The 15,951-nt window shown below is 42.7% G+C and overlaps 1 protein-coding gene across 5 annotated transcripts in view; it reads left to right on the top strand.

The window, feature by feature from the left end:
- Nucleotides 1-15,951, top strand: part of trim66 (tripartite motif containing 66) — a 210,952-nt gene that overhangs the window by 151,471 nt on the left and 43,530 nt on the right. For all 5 annotated transcript variants that reach the window (XM_080190176.1, XM_080190175.1, XM_080190179.1 and 2 more), the window contains 2 exons: nucleotides 3,137-3,269; nucleotides 4,894-5,010. In XM_080190176.1, the coding sequence (XP_080046302.1) occupies nucleotides 3,137-3,269; nucleotides 4,894-5,010 (250 nt within the window). The remainder of the gene's footprint in view (nucleotides 1-3,136; nucleotides 3,270-4,893; nucleotides 5,011-15,951) is intronic.

Raw genomic sequence — 15,951 nt, 5'->3', positions numbered from 1 at the left:
GTCAAAATTCTAGAACTCCATAATAGCACTATGGGTGAACCTACACAACATTGATTGCAGTGGTTGAAGAAGGTGGCTCATTACTATCATCTCCTTGAGGGCAATAAAGGATGGGCAATAAATGCTAACCTGGCCACCAACACACTCATTCTGTGAAAGAAGAAAAAGAAATTCAACTCAAGTAAATTAAGATTTAAACTGATGATGAATTGCATATATCCGTTGTTTCTTTGAACCATCCCAGCCTCTTTCTTATCAGAGCCAACCTTCCTTTTTTCTAATGGAAATAGAGGGATCGAAATTGCATTGCACTTGACATGTTTTTCAGTGTTCAAAATTAGCACTTTGGAATCAAATTCAGGAGTGTTGTATTATGCACCTGAAAAAATAACAGAAGTACATTTTATTTGGATACTTGAGAGGCATCCTCTGCAGCAACCTCCAACAAACATGAGTGTCATATAAATATTATAATTTGGGTCCCCTTTCTGAAATTGGTGTGTGGTGTATACCTAAAACACGCTTCCTTAACCTACCCAGCATGAAAATCCAACGCAGCTTTCAGGAGAGCTATTAAAAATAACCCTCGCCTGCTTTTGGTAAGCGGTTAGTAGTTTTATGGCACTGGGGTGCTTCTGGGTCAATTTTTGATTGCTGAATAGTTTGGGCTTGCTCTTAATGCTCTGAAGTGAGTCAGACGTAGCACTACAGAAGGCAGCAAAGCTCTGCATGGGGAACAGGAAGAGGTTGCGAGGTGTCAAGACTGCAGGAGAATTTACAGCATCTGCATATTCAGAAACAGTGTTGTTTTAGCAAGGTTAGACAATTACACACTTGCCATTTGTTGTATAGAAAACTATAGCCCAGGTTGTAAGATGACAGTGAATTCTACTGATTCTAAAAGTTTAGGTCTTTGCCTCCTCTTAAACCACTTCTGGAGCCATCAGACAGTTTGCTGTGCACAGTGATCTGACAAGTCACTGTTGCATTGTTTGTGATGTTGGTGGTTTGTAACATCGTCTGCATGGATCTGACAAACAGGAGGAGCAATTGAATTTCCCCATTTTGCACAGCATATTCCTCATCAGGAAGCAGCTTGTTCTTCCATGTATTCAATGCACAACTTGTGTAAGATAGACAGCGAATCATATCCAATTTTCTGGCTGTAATCATGAGTCTTTCATATTACACTAATCTTCTATATTCTGTCTAATTGGGTAAACATCTGGCTTCAGGAAGAGGAAGGAATGTCACCAACTGGTACTGGAGTACAGATATCATGATCCAATTATTGTGAGCCGTGCATCAACAAGAGTTCCAACTGAGAAAATTGGTGTCCTAAAACAATTCTTCAGCTCTCTAAACAAGGAGGTTCCTTCAGTACAGCCAGAGCAAATCTCAAAATTCATTATTGTTTGCTGTTTGTTCCACAATCTAGCTGCTCAGAGAGGAAGAATAGGTGAGGTATAAAGATGGAGAAGATCAAGAAGCTGGAGGAAGTTGAAGAGTAGAAGTGGTGTAATGAAATACTCAAGCTGTAATGCAGGATATTGTTGAGGTCTTTTTCTGACCAATCCCATTTCTGCACAAAGCAGCAATGCTCTGTCTTTCCATGTGACTGACTCCTGTCATCCACAGAGTTGAAGATGCTCAATCATTGAAAATAATCTTGAAATATTCAAGACCAAAATCAATAGATTCCTGGTTATGACAGGAATTAAAGGATATAGAGAGAGTGCAGAAAGGTGGAGTTGAGGTGGAAGATCAGCTAAGATGCTGAATTGTGAAAAAGGCTCAGGACCAAATAGCCTACCCCTGCTCCAAACTTTTCTCTGTTCTAACTCTTTTCTTATGCATTCCCACTTTCATATAAAGAACCATAACTTGGCCAGCCAATGCAACCTCATCATGCAGGATGAGCACTATAATATTCTAATGACGAAGCTACATCACTTGCTCTGGCAGTAGTAGTTATCAGCTCAAATATAGTTGTCACACAAACTGGAGGGCAGTAAGAGTCAAGATCAGCACATCTTGAGTCATCAAGCACAAGTAAATAAGAAAAAGGATAGTTTTTGTGCAGTTGCAGATGAATTGTTCTGCAGAGAAGTCAGATGAGGACTTTGATAGGGCAGCGTACGGGAGAAGACTGGGCATGCTCAGCAGGATTCATGCTGCATTGGAAAGCTTGCCCCAGAGCCTCTTGTCACTATGAAATAGCATGGAGGAGTTCAGCTCCAGCTTTGCGCAGAAACTGGTGTCCATCAGAACTCTTCGAAATGTTATTAGCCTAAAACATTAATGTTGGTTGTCTCCACAGATGCTGCCAGGCCTGCTGAGTATGTCCAGCATTTTCCTTTTTGTGATGATCATGCTTGTGTTTGGAAATAGATATAGTTTTAAGTAGGTTATATTGGTATGTGTGTGAAAGGCACAACCTATAGGTTTTTGGTTTCATTTTTAAAAGTTCTCTTTAATTCTGTGGGTTTGCTTCGATGTCTGTATTGTAATGAGGCTTCATGACCTTAAAACAAAAGCTATTTCAAAAAACTGGGCTATTGCCTAGCAACCAGGTGCCCACACAGAAAAGCAGGAGGAGTTGATTCCTTCAAGAGCAGGTCGGTGCAGTTGAAAACAGGATTCCACAGATGCTGCCAGTACAGACAGGATGATGCAAGGGGACAGAAAACATGTACCGAACTAAAGAACATAATAGTCTCCAAACTTTAGGAAGACTGTGCAGTCAAGGAACAGAGAGCATGAATCTGGGGGAAAAGTTTCTCTTCAGAAAGTTGAGAGTGAGGAGCAGAGAGTGACTCCCAAATAGAAGATCAGGCTTGCTGTGTGGTAGGTCTGACCACAGTTACCCATTGGTTTACATGGATTATGTAATCGATCTTGTAACTTATTCTTACAAGTCCAACTTCACAGCCCTAGTTTTACATTTTGTTCTGGGTAATTCCTGTGAACAACCCTTTCCTCCAATCCATGAATATGCAAGATTCTTGAATGCCAGATTCTTGAGTGCTATTTAATAAGATATACAATCAAAACTAGAAGTAGCAGCTAACTTTCAAAAGTGTTTGCAGTCTATATTAATTTATAAGTTAAGTGTGTTATCGAATTTAATCTACAGGTGATGAGAGTGAAGTCAATGAGTTTCCGCTCTTTTGTCCGCTTCACAGTAAAGAGCCACTGAAACTGTTCTGTGAGACCTGTGATGTGCTGGCCTGCTGGAATTGTCAGCTAACGCAACACAAAGGCCATAGGTAAGGTGATTGAGATTAAACAGTAGTGTTGAGTGTCATTAAGTATGCAATACACTACTAGAAGAATTGCAAAGTTCAATTATGTATAATTAGGTCCTTGCAAGTTTAAAGCTGTGTTAATTAGTCTTACTTTCTGATATGCAAGGTAAATGCCCCCCGCCGAGTAAAGAAATTACTTAAATTTATGGGGATGCTGCATTCCATTTTAGAACATAGAACAGTATAGCACAGTACAGGTCCTTCAGCCCTCAATGTTATCCTAAACTATGTCCAATCCCAAGATCAAGCTGCTCCACTCCCTATAATTCTGGTGTGCTCCATGTGCCTATGCAATAACCGCTTGAAAGTTCCTAAAGTGTCCAACTCTACTGTCATAGCAGGCAGTCTATTCCACACCCCAACCATTCTCTGAGTGAAGAATCTACCTTGGACATCCCTCCTATAACTCCAACCATTAACCTTATAGTTATGCCCCCTAGTAACAGCTACATCCACCCGAGGAAATAGTCTCTGCAAGTCCACTCTATCAATCCCTCTCATCATCTTAAACCTCTAAGTCACCTCTCATCCTCCTCCGCTCCAAAGAGAAAAGCCTCAGCTCCCTCAACCTTTCCTCAAAAGACCTACCCTCCAAACCAGGCAGCATCCTGGTAAATCTCCTCTGCACTCCCTCCCATGCTTCCACATCCTCCTTATAGTGAGGTGACCAGAACTGAACATAATATTCCAAATGTGGTCTCACCAACGTCCAGTGTAGTTGTAGCATAACCCCACGGCTCTTGAACTCAAACCCCTTTTTAATAAACGCTAACACACTATAAGCCTTCTTCACGGCTCTATTCACTTGAGTGGTAACCTTCAGAGATCTGTGGATATGAACCCCAAGATCTCTCTGTTCCTCCACATTCCTTAGAACCTTGCTGTTGACCCCGTAATCTGCATTCAAGTTTGTCCTACCAAAATGAATTACCTCATACTTATCAGGGTTAAACTCCATCTGCCACTTTTCTGCCCAGCTCTGCATCCTATCAATGTCTCATTGCAGCCTCAAGAGCCCTACATCTCATCCACTACTCCATCAACCTTGGTGTCATCAGCAAATTTACTGACCCACCCTTCAGTCCCCTCTTCCAAGTCATTGATAAAAATCACAAGTAGCAGAGGACCCAGCACTGACACCTGTGGTACACCCCTGGTAACTGGCCTCCAGTCTGAAAATTTTCCTTCCACCACCACCCTCTGTCTTCTATGATACAGCCAGTTACTTGTAGAATCAGCCAAATTTCCTTCTATCCCAAACATCCTTATCTTCATAAGCCTACCAATTTTGTACAGGTAAAATAGATTGCTGTTTTTATTCCAATTGAGTAAGATTAGAGGATAAGAAAGTAATTGGACCAAGCTGTTTGAAAAATGAATGAAAGTGGAATGGGGTAAGGGAAAAGAAGGACAACAAAGTGCAGGAATGGCTATGTAAACAAAAAACTTCATTGCGATGGAAGGAGAAACTACTTCAGTCATGTCCCACTGATTTATAACAATACATCAGTTGGATAACCTGATGTTTTTAGTGGCTACAGGGGTACTGATTCTAGCCATTTTGTCTTTCTATTTCTACCTACAGTTTCAAATATCTGGAAGATGCTTTACAGAATCAGAAAATGGTTTTGGAAGAGTTGACACTGAAAATGGAAGAGAAAAAAGTCAGCATCCAGAGCTCGGCAAAACAAGTGCAGGAAAGGTAATGTGACCTACACTCAAACATGATTACTGATCTAAGGTTAGTTCAAGAAAGCAGTTTGAAATAAGTGAGTCACTTCATTTATTCTTATGAAGTTACTGAAGATAATCCAAGATTGGGGCAAAAAATGAAGTTACAATTAATCAAAAATAATTTAAACATGTTTTTTCCAAATTTACTTGCCAAAAGCAAACAACAACCCTGCTGATAATTTTTTATTTTTAGTAATGGATAACTTTTCTCAAGTCAATTAAATTTATGAAATAAATATACTAACATTTTTAAAAAATCCAGGGGTGTATTTTGCCATGCCGTCTGCCACGGGAATCGTAGCGGGCGGAGGTGCAGACCATGCAAAGGTGGCGTTTTCCGGTTCTGGAGGGGGGGGTGGCCAAAAAATTCTGCCCTAAGTTTAAATGTAATGCTTTTTGTCACTAGATAACAAAAAAAATTGTTGTAATGGTTAATTCTAGAATCTGCCAAGATCCCCTTTAAACACCTACCTGTTGACCACACCTGTAATTGCAGTGGCAGAATCTACCATTTTTCTTGTGTGGTGAGCAGTCTTGGAATGCCCACTAGGTGTCTGTAGCTTGCTAAGTTGATGACCATGAGGCTCAGTATTGGGTGTGCCTCAATCCACTCTGGCACAGAGATTGGTTACTGAAACAATCGGTAACCAAAAATGGGCATCTTAAATTTTTTGGCCATGATTTTAAGTCAGTGTTTTCTATGTTTTGTTTGGTGAAGATTGGTCAGTGTTTGGGCTTTGGTTACTTTTTATTTGTTTTTGTATGGACAATGGTTTTGGCTTTACTGATGCACTGCTACTATTGAAAGCACTTCACCTGATGTTATTTTTCTTTTCATGCTGGATATTTACAGGATAGTTATAATAGAAAATATTCTATTTCAGACTTTGCCTAGAGGGAGATCAGATGCCACTATAAGAAGCTGCACCTTCACATTTTAGCTTCTACTCAGGAAATCCTGCTCCTTCTGGCTTTTGCACTGTGAGCACAGGCTGCAGATTGCTAGCACTATGTAAATGAAGAAACATTATAGGGAGGTTCCCTTTGAGTTTCAAGAGTGTGAAATACAGTATTTCTTGATGTGAGCACTGCTAGCAAGATCAGCTTTTATTTTCTAGTGATTGCACTAGAAAGGCTGCAGAGGAGATTTACCAGGAAGTTAAAAGCAAAATACTGTGGATGCTGGAACCTGAAACAAAAACAGAAAATGTTGGAAAATCTCAGCTGGCCTGACAGCATTTGTGGGGAGAAAATAGAGCCAGCGTTTTGAGTCGAGATGACCCTTCGTCAGAACTGAGAGCAAAGATAATCAGCAGAGACTTAGACTGAGGGTGGGTGGGGTGTGGTATGAGACTAAGGCAATGTAAATGAGGATACAGAATGCTGAAAAGGTGTTTATTATTAAGAAAGTGTCCATTAAATCATCAGAATGGCAGAACAGAGGTGCAGATTGTTAAAAATCTGCCTGAGGAATGTGGAAATTGCCCTGAAGAGGATGGGGGAGTGGGGGGTGGGGATGGAGGGGAAAAGGAGAGCTGAAATGGAAAGTAGAAAAATGGAGGTGAGAAAGAGGATGATAAAATGGATGAATAGGATGAAACAAGATGAAATAAAATTCATTAAAATGGGGTTAAGGTGGAGGAGATTTGTTGAACTCAACGTTCAGTCCAGAAGGCTATAAAATGCCTAATTGGAAGATGAGGTGCTGTTCCTCCATTAGTTAGAACATTGCAAAAGGCCAAGGACAGGGCACTGGTGAGGCCGCAGCTGGAGTACTGTGTGCAGTTTTGGTCGCCGTACTTATGCAAGGATATTTTGGCCTTGGAGGGAGTGCAGAGGAGGTTTACTAGGCTGATACCGGAGTTGAGGGGCTTGAGCTATGAGGAGAGGCTGAATAAACTAGGCTTGTACTCGTTAGAGTTTAGAAGAATGAGGGGAGATCTCATTGAGACATATAACATGATGAATGGGATGGATAGGATAGAGGTGGAGAGACTCTTCCCACTCAGAAAGGACAGTAGGACTATGGGGCACAGCCTCAAGATAAAGGGGGGGCGGTTTAGAACGGAGTTGAGGAGGAACTTCTTCACTCAAAGGGTGGTGAATCTCTGGAATTCTCTGCCCGTTGAGGTGGTGAAGGCTGCCTCGCTAAATATTTTTAAGATGTGGGTTGATGGGTTTTTGATAAGCGAGGGGATTAAGGGTTATGGGGAGAGGGCGGGAATGTGGAACTGAGCCACGACAGATCAGCCATGATCTTATTGAATGGCGGGGCAGGCTCGAGGGGCTAGATGGCCTACTCCTGCTCCTATTTCTTATGTTCTTATGACAGTCATGTGGACAGGAGAGCAGGGTGATGTTGAATTGGCAACCTTCAAGTTGGTGGAGGTTGCTGATTTCAAAGTTGCGATGAGAAACCCTTGATGAGGTTCTGCAGTGCATCTTGTTGGTGTACACTACTGTCATTGTGGATGAGTGGTGGAGGGAGTGAATGCTTAAGGTGGGCATGATATTATCTATCAAATAGGTTGCTTGGACTTGGATGGTGTTGAGCTCCTTGAGTGTTGCTGGAGTTTTACTCAGCATACAAGTGTGGCAAATGCCATTACTCTCCTTACTTGTGTCATGTAGATATAGACTTGGGGATATATATAGATATATATATTTGGGGATTAGGGAGGTGAGTTTCTTGCTGCAGAATTCCCAGCCTGTAACCTGCTGTTATAATCATGATACTTGTACAACTGGTGCAGTTCAGCTTTTATTCAAGGATGAACCCTGTGGGGGATTTAGTGATGATAATGTTTATAAAAGTTGAGGATAGATGGTTGGAGTCTGTCTCATTGCCTAGCCTTTTTTGTTTCATGAACATTTCTTGCCATTTAGCTCAAATTTGAAAGTTTGAAGGTTGGGTGTGATGGAGGATAAACTTATGAAGGTTGTCCTGGTGCACGTGGGCATAATCTGCTGCTTATTGGAATTGCGACTGATGCTGAACACTGTGTAATCATCAGCAAATATCCCGAAGATTCTGATTTTAATAATGGAACAAACGTCTTTGATGAAGCAGCTGAAGATAGTTAGCCCAAGGAACGCCTGCAGTAATATCCTGTGGCTGCATCGATTGGTTTCTACAACCACTTCCTTTTATGCTAGGTATGACACCAACCAGTGAAGAGTTTTACCCCAATTCCCTTTGACCTTGATTTTGCGATGACTCCTTGATGCCACATTTAGTGAAACGCTGCTTTGACATCAAGGGCAATCATTCTCATCTCACCCTGTGGTGTTCAGCTCTTTTTCAAAGCCTGTTATGAAGTCAGGAACTGAGTGTCTTTGGCAGAACACAAACTGAGCGTGAGAAAGCTAAGTAGGACCACTGGATAGCACTGTCATCAGTGGCATTTTCTATCACTATGCTAAAGATTGGGAGTAAACTGATAAGGCGGCAAATGCTGGCTTGGATTTTGTCTCCTTTTTAGTGGACAGGACGTTCTTGGGCCATTTTCCACATTGCAAGTAGATGCCATTGTTTCCTCAGCCACAGAGGGTGAAAGGTAATGATTTTGTCTCTATTTAGAAATAATGGGGCCAATTCTCCCAGCATGACCCGCAAATTTTCTGGTGGGTCCGGTCGGAAGAATCGCGTGTCTACCATTTTTGCAGGATTCGCGCATGCATTCCTGACGCATGCGTATTTTCCAGAGAACAGGCGCAGTTGAGACTGCTGGAAACCAGCGGGAAGAGAAATAAATAATTTAAATCTGTTTGTAATATATTTTAAATGTAGTTTTAAATGTGATTATCAGGCCCGGCATGAAACGTGCCGGGCCCAATAGCACCTCCCATCCTGCCAGGAGTATTTCACTGTGGAGTTTAGAGTAGCTCCCCATGTTCAGGAAATTAATGGGAGGCACTGCCGGAATGAAGGACGGGAAATTTGGCCTCCCAGGGGGGTTGGGGGTTGGTGTCCTCTGGGCATGGGCACTCTGGCTGTGCCAGCCTGTGCCCCTGGCAAAGAGCAAAGTACGCTTGGGACACTTTGGCACTGCCCACCAGGCATTGGGCAGTGCCAAAGGGATGAGGCCTATTGTGGGTGGGACCTAGGGGCAGTTGGAGTGGGAGGTCCTGCTGCCACTCTGCATTGGGATCGGCTTGGGATGGAGGGGAGGCCAGTGATTTTGGGGTGGGGGTGGGCTAGACATCAGGGTGTTTGGTGGAGGGGCAGGGGGAGAGAATGTCAGAGCTAGCCTTAGAATTATTGTGGGGGCCACACTGGGGGTTCCGGGCTGCCAGAGATTGAGCTGGCCAGCAAATGAGGAAACCGACAGATTGGGACCACTGTGCATGTGTATTCACTGCTGCGAATAGGCAAACCCCCTCCCGGGTGATTGTGACCTCTGCAGTGCACAGAGAGGGGAGATTCGAGTGTGACGCTGCTGAGAAAATACAGTCGTGATTGAGACCAATTTTCCCACCAATTCAGCACTTTTGGGAGAATTGCCCCCAAATTATCTCAAAGTAATGGACAAATTTTAACAAATCTTTTACACCAATGGGGTGTGGCCCAACAAAGTACAGATTAGTTTTTTGGCTAAGATACGGATTAGGATCCTGGAATTCTTTCAGAGGCTGCATTATCATTGGGAGAGTGAATTGACTGATCTTTAAAATTGATGTGGCTTGGTGGGGAGCTTGATACAGCTATCAAAATGTGAGCAGAATTTTCAAAACAGGTTGTTGGATATGGATAATCTTCAAGTCTCCTCTGTCGGATGGAAGCTCTTAAAGATTTTCTTGCTCTCTTTATAGTTGTAGAACATCAACTAGGTAGGAAATGCCTCCAGGTGGAGCTGCTTAATTGTAATACGAGTTCAGAGTAGTGGAGGTATGCACTCGGAGTGTCCACTTTAGTTGTAGTTGTTCTGGAACAGCTTAGCAAGGGACATAGTTGGTTATGGAGTATGTCTTTAATACCTGCTGCAGGGATGTTGTCAGGCCCATGACAATGCTTTCAAGCATTCTCCGTATTATGTGGAGTGAATCAAGTTGTTTGAAAACTGGCATCTGTAGTGGGCCATTCGGCACTTCTGGTTGAATCTGGTTGCAGGCGTTTTCCCCCTTTTTTCTTTTGCACTGATGGTCTGGGAATTGCCATCAGTATGAATGGGATATTTGTGGAGCCTCCTCCTCCAGTTGTTTAATTACCCACTTACTTACGTTCACAACAGGATGGGACAGGATTGTAAAGTTGATCTCATCAGTGTGGTTTGTCTGCAACAGACAAACCACAGTGATGAGATCAACTTTACAATCCTGCTTACACAGTTTAGCATGCATGTACTCTTGTGATTGTAGTTTCATCAGATGGGAACATTTTTGGGGATTTTTAGATTTGTTTGATGCTGCCCTAACATGCTGTCTTGCACTGCTTGTTGAGCCGGTGTTGATCCCCTAGCTTTAGTAATGGTAGAGTGATGGATTCCATAGGATGTTGAGATGATGAACTTCCTAACCCATAGACCACAATCTGTAAAGATAGGCAACAACACCTTCTCCATGATCATCCTCAACACTGATGCCCCACAAGGCTGTGTTCTCTGTCCCCTACCTCACTCCTTACACAGCAATGACTCTGGCCAAATTCCCCTCCGACTTGATTTTCAAGTTTGCTGATGACACCGATGACAATGACAAGACACAGTACAGGAATGAGAGAACCTGGTGAACTGGTGTGGTGACAATCTCTCTGTCAATATCAATAAAACGGAGATTGTCATTGTCATTGACTTCAGGAAGCATATTGGAGAATGTGCTCCTGTTTGCATCAGTGGGGACGAAGTAGAAATGGTCGAGAGCTTCAAGTTTTTAGGTGTCCATGTCACCAACAACGATTCCTGATTCCTCATTCCTGATTCCTCATTCCTGATTCCTCAAACCCATGCTGACAACACAGTTAAGAATGCCCACCAGAAGGCACAATTTGGCATGTCAGCTGTGACCCACTCCAACTTCTACAGATGCACCATAAAAAGCATTCTTTCTAGTTGTATCACAGCTTGGTATAGCTCCTGCTGTGCCCAAGACAGCGAGGAGACTGTAAAAGGTCACAAATGTAGCCCAATCCATCATGCAAACCAGCTTCCCATCCATTGACTCTGACTACACTTCTGGCTGCCTCAGCAAAGCAGCCAACATAATTAAGGATCCCACGCACCCCTAACATTCTTTCTTCCACCTTCTTCCGTCGGGGAAAAAGATACAAAAGTCTGAGATCATGTACCAACAACTCAAGAACAGCTTCTTCCCTGCTGTCATCAGACTTTTGAATGGACCTACCTCATATTAAGTTGATGTTTCTCTGCATCCTAGCTATGACTGTAACACTACATTTTGCACTCTCTTGTATCCTTCTTTATGAACAGCATGCTTTGTCTGTATCATGTGCAAGAAATAATACTTTTCACTCTGCACTAATACATATGACAATGATAAATCAAAAGATAACAGATTGTAATTGAAAACAATTTTGTTCCTGCTGATGATCTATAATGACTCATGGATGCCCAATTTTGATCTGCTTGACCCACTTTTGAATCTATTCCATTTAGTACGGTGGCATTGTCGTGCTCAGTAGAAGCATGTCATACTTATAAATTGCTAGAATCTTCTGGAACTGACTTTTTTTAAAAAGGAAGTTAACATGTTGAAAAAAATGTCTGCCAAGAGTCACCTGATTTGGTGGATTCCAACTACAGCACTGTCTCTAAAGGACAGTCCAGACTAAGAAATGTCACCACCATCCAGGTGTTTCCCGTCTTGAACAGGTTGATCTAAAACCAGGATGATGGCCAAAATTTTCAGGTTCAGATGCGACAGCTATTCAAACGTCCATTCACTTCAGCGAGACTGGAAGACCTCACTGGAAGGAGTGGTCAGAAAATTCCAGCTGAAGGCAATAAACAGTCACTCAGGTTGTGGTGAAGCCACGGAAGGACTACATCATATTTGGGAAAGGGGAAGGTGAGAAACCATATGATAATGCAGCTGTGCTATCTCCTGTTTAATCTTTAAGTCTGTCTGCAAGACGCAACAGGTGTAGAAACAGAGGCAGCAACATTTATGCCTTTAAGACTTGGAGACTTCCAGATCATAAGGTCTCCACCAGGCCAATTTCATTTAAAGTCCACCAAAAGAGCAAATTGAGCTCCTGATTGGCCATGCTAAATTGACCCTTAGTGTCAGGGGGACTAGCAAGATAAATATGTAGGGTTATGGGGATAGGGCCTGGGTGGGATTGTTGTTTGTGCAGGCTTAATGGACTGAATGGCCACTTGCTGCACTGTAGAGATGAGTCTAGGCCTTTGGATTACTAGTCCATAGTGTTGTTCCCTGTAACACACACAAGTTTGATTGGTACTTCTAAAGTTAGTATAAAGTATAAAACATTTTATGAAAAATTTATGTGTTTTTAAATGTATTTGATTTTGGTCTGTGAACCATCTTAGAAATATAGGGGGCGATTCTCCTAAAAGTACTGAACTGGGGGGGAGGGGGGGCCTATTCACACCAGAGTCCAACAGTTCCAGGCCTCTGCGCGTGTGCAAGGGTCCTAATCCATCAGGCTCTCATTTGCGGGCCAGTTCAGTCACTGGCTACCCCAGGACCCTTGCTGCCTGTCCAGCCTCAGCCCGCTCCAATCGCTGGCCTCCCTCCAGCCCCACCTAATCCCAATGCGGAATGACAGTGGGGTCTCCCCCCCGCCAACCCACCTCACCGATCACACCCTTGACACTGCCTGATGCCCGATGGGAGGTACCTAAGGGCTTGCTGGATATGGGCATTTTGCCCCTCAGTGCCAGGGTGCCTATGCCCAGGGGCACTACCCCTGCTGCCCAACGCCCTGGGAGGGTCATGATTGCCCCCCCACCTCTCGCCCTTCACTTCAGCAGGTCTCTCACTAGTTCTCCGCAAATGGGGAGTGTTCTAAACTCTGCTGGAGTGAAATACTCCTGGGTTCCAATACCCTTTTGTGTGAAGTGTATCCTGACATCTCTCTTGAACAACAAAGCTCCAACTTTAAAGTTATGTAGACTTGTTCTGAACATCTCTCTCTATCTACCCTATCACATCTTTTAAACATATCATAGGGTGGCATAGTGGTTAGCACTGCAGTCTCACAGTGCCAGGGACCTGGGTTCGATTCCTGGCTTGGGTCACTGTGTGGAGTTTGCACATTCTTCCTACATCTTTGTGGGTTTCCTCCCATAGTCAAAAGACGTGCTGGTTGGGTGCATTGGCCATGCTGAATTCTCCTTCGGTGTGCCCAAACAGGTGCCAGAGTGTGACAACTAGGGCATTCTCACAGTAAATTACCAAGTGCCAAGTTATGTTGCATGTCAATAAGGCTATAACAAAAGCAAACCAAGCACTCACGTTTATTTCTAGAGGGATACATTCAAAAAGCAGAAAATTTCTGCCAATCTTGTAATGAACCTTGGTTATATTACTCTTGGATTACTGTGTACAGTCTGGTCACTGTACCATGAAAAGGATATCGAGGCACTGGTGCAAAAAAGATTTACAAGATTAACACCAGATGCTCAAGGTCATACCTTTCAAGGAATGGTGAACAGATTGAATTTTTTTCTGCTTGAAAAGAGAAGGCTAAAAGTGATTTGGAGTTCTTCAAAATTATGAAAAACTTTGATGGGTTAACTAGAGAGAGTCTTTCCACTTTGGCGGGGTGGAGCGGCAGGAGAGCATCTAGGCAAGATATTCCCTTTAAAAAAAATCAAATGGGGAATTTAGAGCAAATTTATTTATCCAAAGAGTGGTAAGAAATTAGAACTCACTACATCATGGAGTATTTATGATGAATATGCATTCAAGGAGAAACATATGAGGGAGAAGGAAACAGCGGATTATGCTGATAGTTGAACGAGAAATGAAGCCCAAGGCGAGCACAGATACTGGTATGGATTAGTTGGAATGAATGGCATTTTTCTGTGCAGTATATCCTATGTAATCTTATGCTGTTCATGCACTGAAGGTGCTAACACATGTTTAAGGCCAAATTCATGATATTTGAAGCAAGATGCTTGCAGTGACATTAGTCATTTTGATTTACCATATATTCTATTTAATTATCTCCCATCTATTCCTTATTTTGCTTTATGGTCCAGCAGATGTACCTAAATGTTAGTTGTTTACTCCAAGAAGGACAGCGGGGCTAACTATTCCCACGATTTTCAGGGACTGAAATCAGGAAATCCATATTTTGAGTTGGATAATTTTAGGAAAAGTTGGTGTTCAATAGAATTTTTGACAATGTGAACTTCCTCTCCTCTAAATAGGAGAGCAGAGGGGACTACACTTTGATGCTGTTTTGGGGACCCAATGTGCAGTATCACCATGCCAGCTGTCACTTTAGCAAAGAAAGCAATACTAAGTATTTCAAAATAATAAACATTCCTCTTCGCCCTTCATTCGTTTAATTTGAATATTAGTCTGGATTAATTGTTTTAATAGATGTTTTTGAAAGCAATGATGGGCAGACAGGAAAATATGGGAGAGTCACTGTTTCGATACCACTTTGCCCACTATATTGTTAGGCTGATAGTTGACAAAAAGTGAAGGGGCGATCCCATGACATAATGCTGGCAAGACAGGCTCATGGTTTTAAAAGATTGTGGAATCTTTCTAAATGAACCTAAAATACAAATAAATAGAAAACCTCGCCCTCTGACACCTGCACACTCAACCCTGGTACTTCACAGTGCCAAGACATCTCTCGCTTGCTCGCTCTCCTTTGAATAATACACTCGCCTGATCCACTCTACAGAGTTCTGCTTGCCAGAGGCACACTGGAAGACCTGTCCTAATTTATGTTGGCATTCCCTCATACTGTCCTGCATGGCTTATATAAGAGATTATCAGGCATAGAGGTTAGATAATGAGGTGTAAATTTATTGCAATAGGCTTCCCGATATTGAACATCAGGATTCTCCTGTCGCGTCATTGGTGGGGACTACAGCAAGAATTGCTGCTGGTATAGATTTCCATCTTTAGCCTAGTATTTTGCGCTCCAGTTGCCGTTCGCATCTGCTGCGAACAGGAGCACAAAATCCTGGCCAATGTTTCTATGTTCCCAGCCCGCTGTTTGTACTTTATGCTGTTAGCGCGAGTGGGCGGAACGACCACTACGGACTCAGGGTGAAGTTCAATAACGGCGCAGCTTTATTTTCTGTCACATTGACGGAGAAGCACAGTCAGGACATACAATCGGACTGTCCCGAAAGCGCTCTGCCCGTCCCTTGCAGCAGGCTATAGTTATGCCTGAACTTCGGTGCAGTATGCGATTCAAATGCTAATACTTTATTTACAGTATTCGACCTTAGCCATCCTGTCTCGATGTTTCCAAGTGTTGAGGAAATTGTTTTAGGTGTGTGTTAATTGTTTTGTCTGGTTATTTAATAGTCTAGAATCTCTGGGGTTTGAACCATAGGTGTGTCATTGACCTCAAGAGGTTTTGAGGGGTCAAGAATGTTTCCTTAACTATGCTAATTTTAGATGTCTCCATGGGTTGTTTGACTGTCTAATGTGCTGATTTTGATGAGGTGGAGATTTAGTTCCTGTAGGTGCCATCCTGTCCAGCTTCCCTTATGTGCTAGCCCTCATTTGCATTCTAAAAGCATGCTCTTGCCTACTGATTGGTGTCTGTTACTTTGTGATTCTTAGTGGAGGGGCTCTGAGGGTAGCTTTAGTTTGCTTCCGTTTTGTGTGCCCAATTTCATAAAATTTGCTGTCCGATAACAACACCATACCTCTGAGGGAATCAACACCTTCAGATGGATGGGAAATGGAGAAAATTTGAGATTTTTTTTAAATTTCCCATTCACAGGTAGTC

Source organism: Carcharhinus amblyrhynchos, chromosome 6 (genome assembly GCF_965287045.1).
Source record: "Carcharhinus amblyrhynchos chromosome 6, sCarAmb.v2.hapA, whole genome shotgun sequence".
NCBI classification, from domain to species: Eukaryota; Metazoa; Chordata; class Chondrichthyes; order Carcharhiniformes; family Carcharhinidae; genus Carcharhinus; species Carcharhinus amblyrhynchos.
Note: the sequence above shows the minus strand (reverse complement) of the source record. Positions and strands in the feature narration are given on the sequence as shown.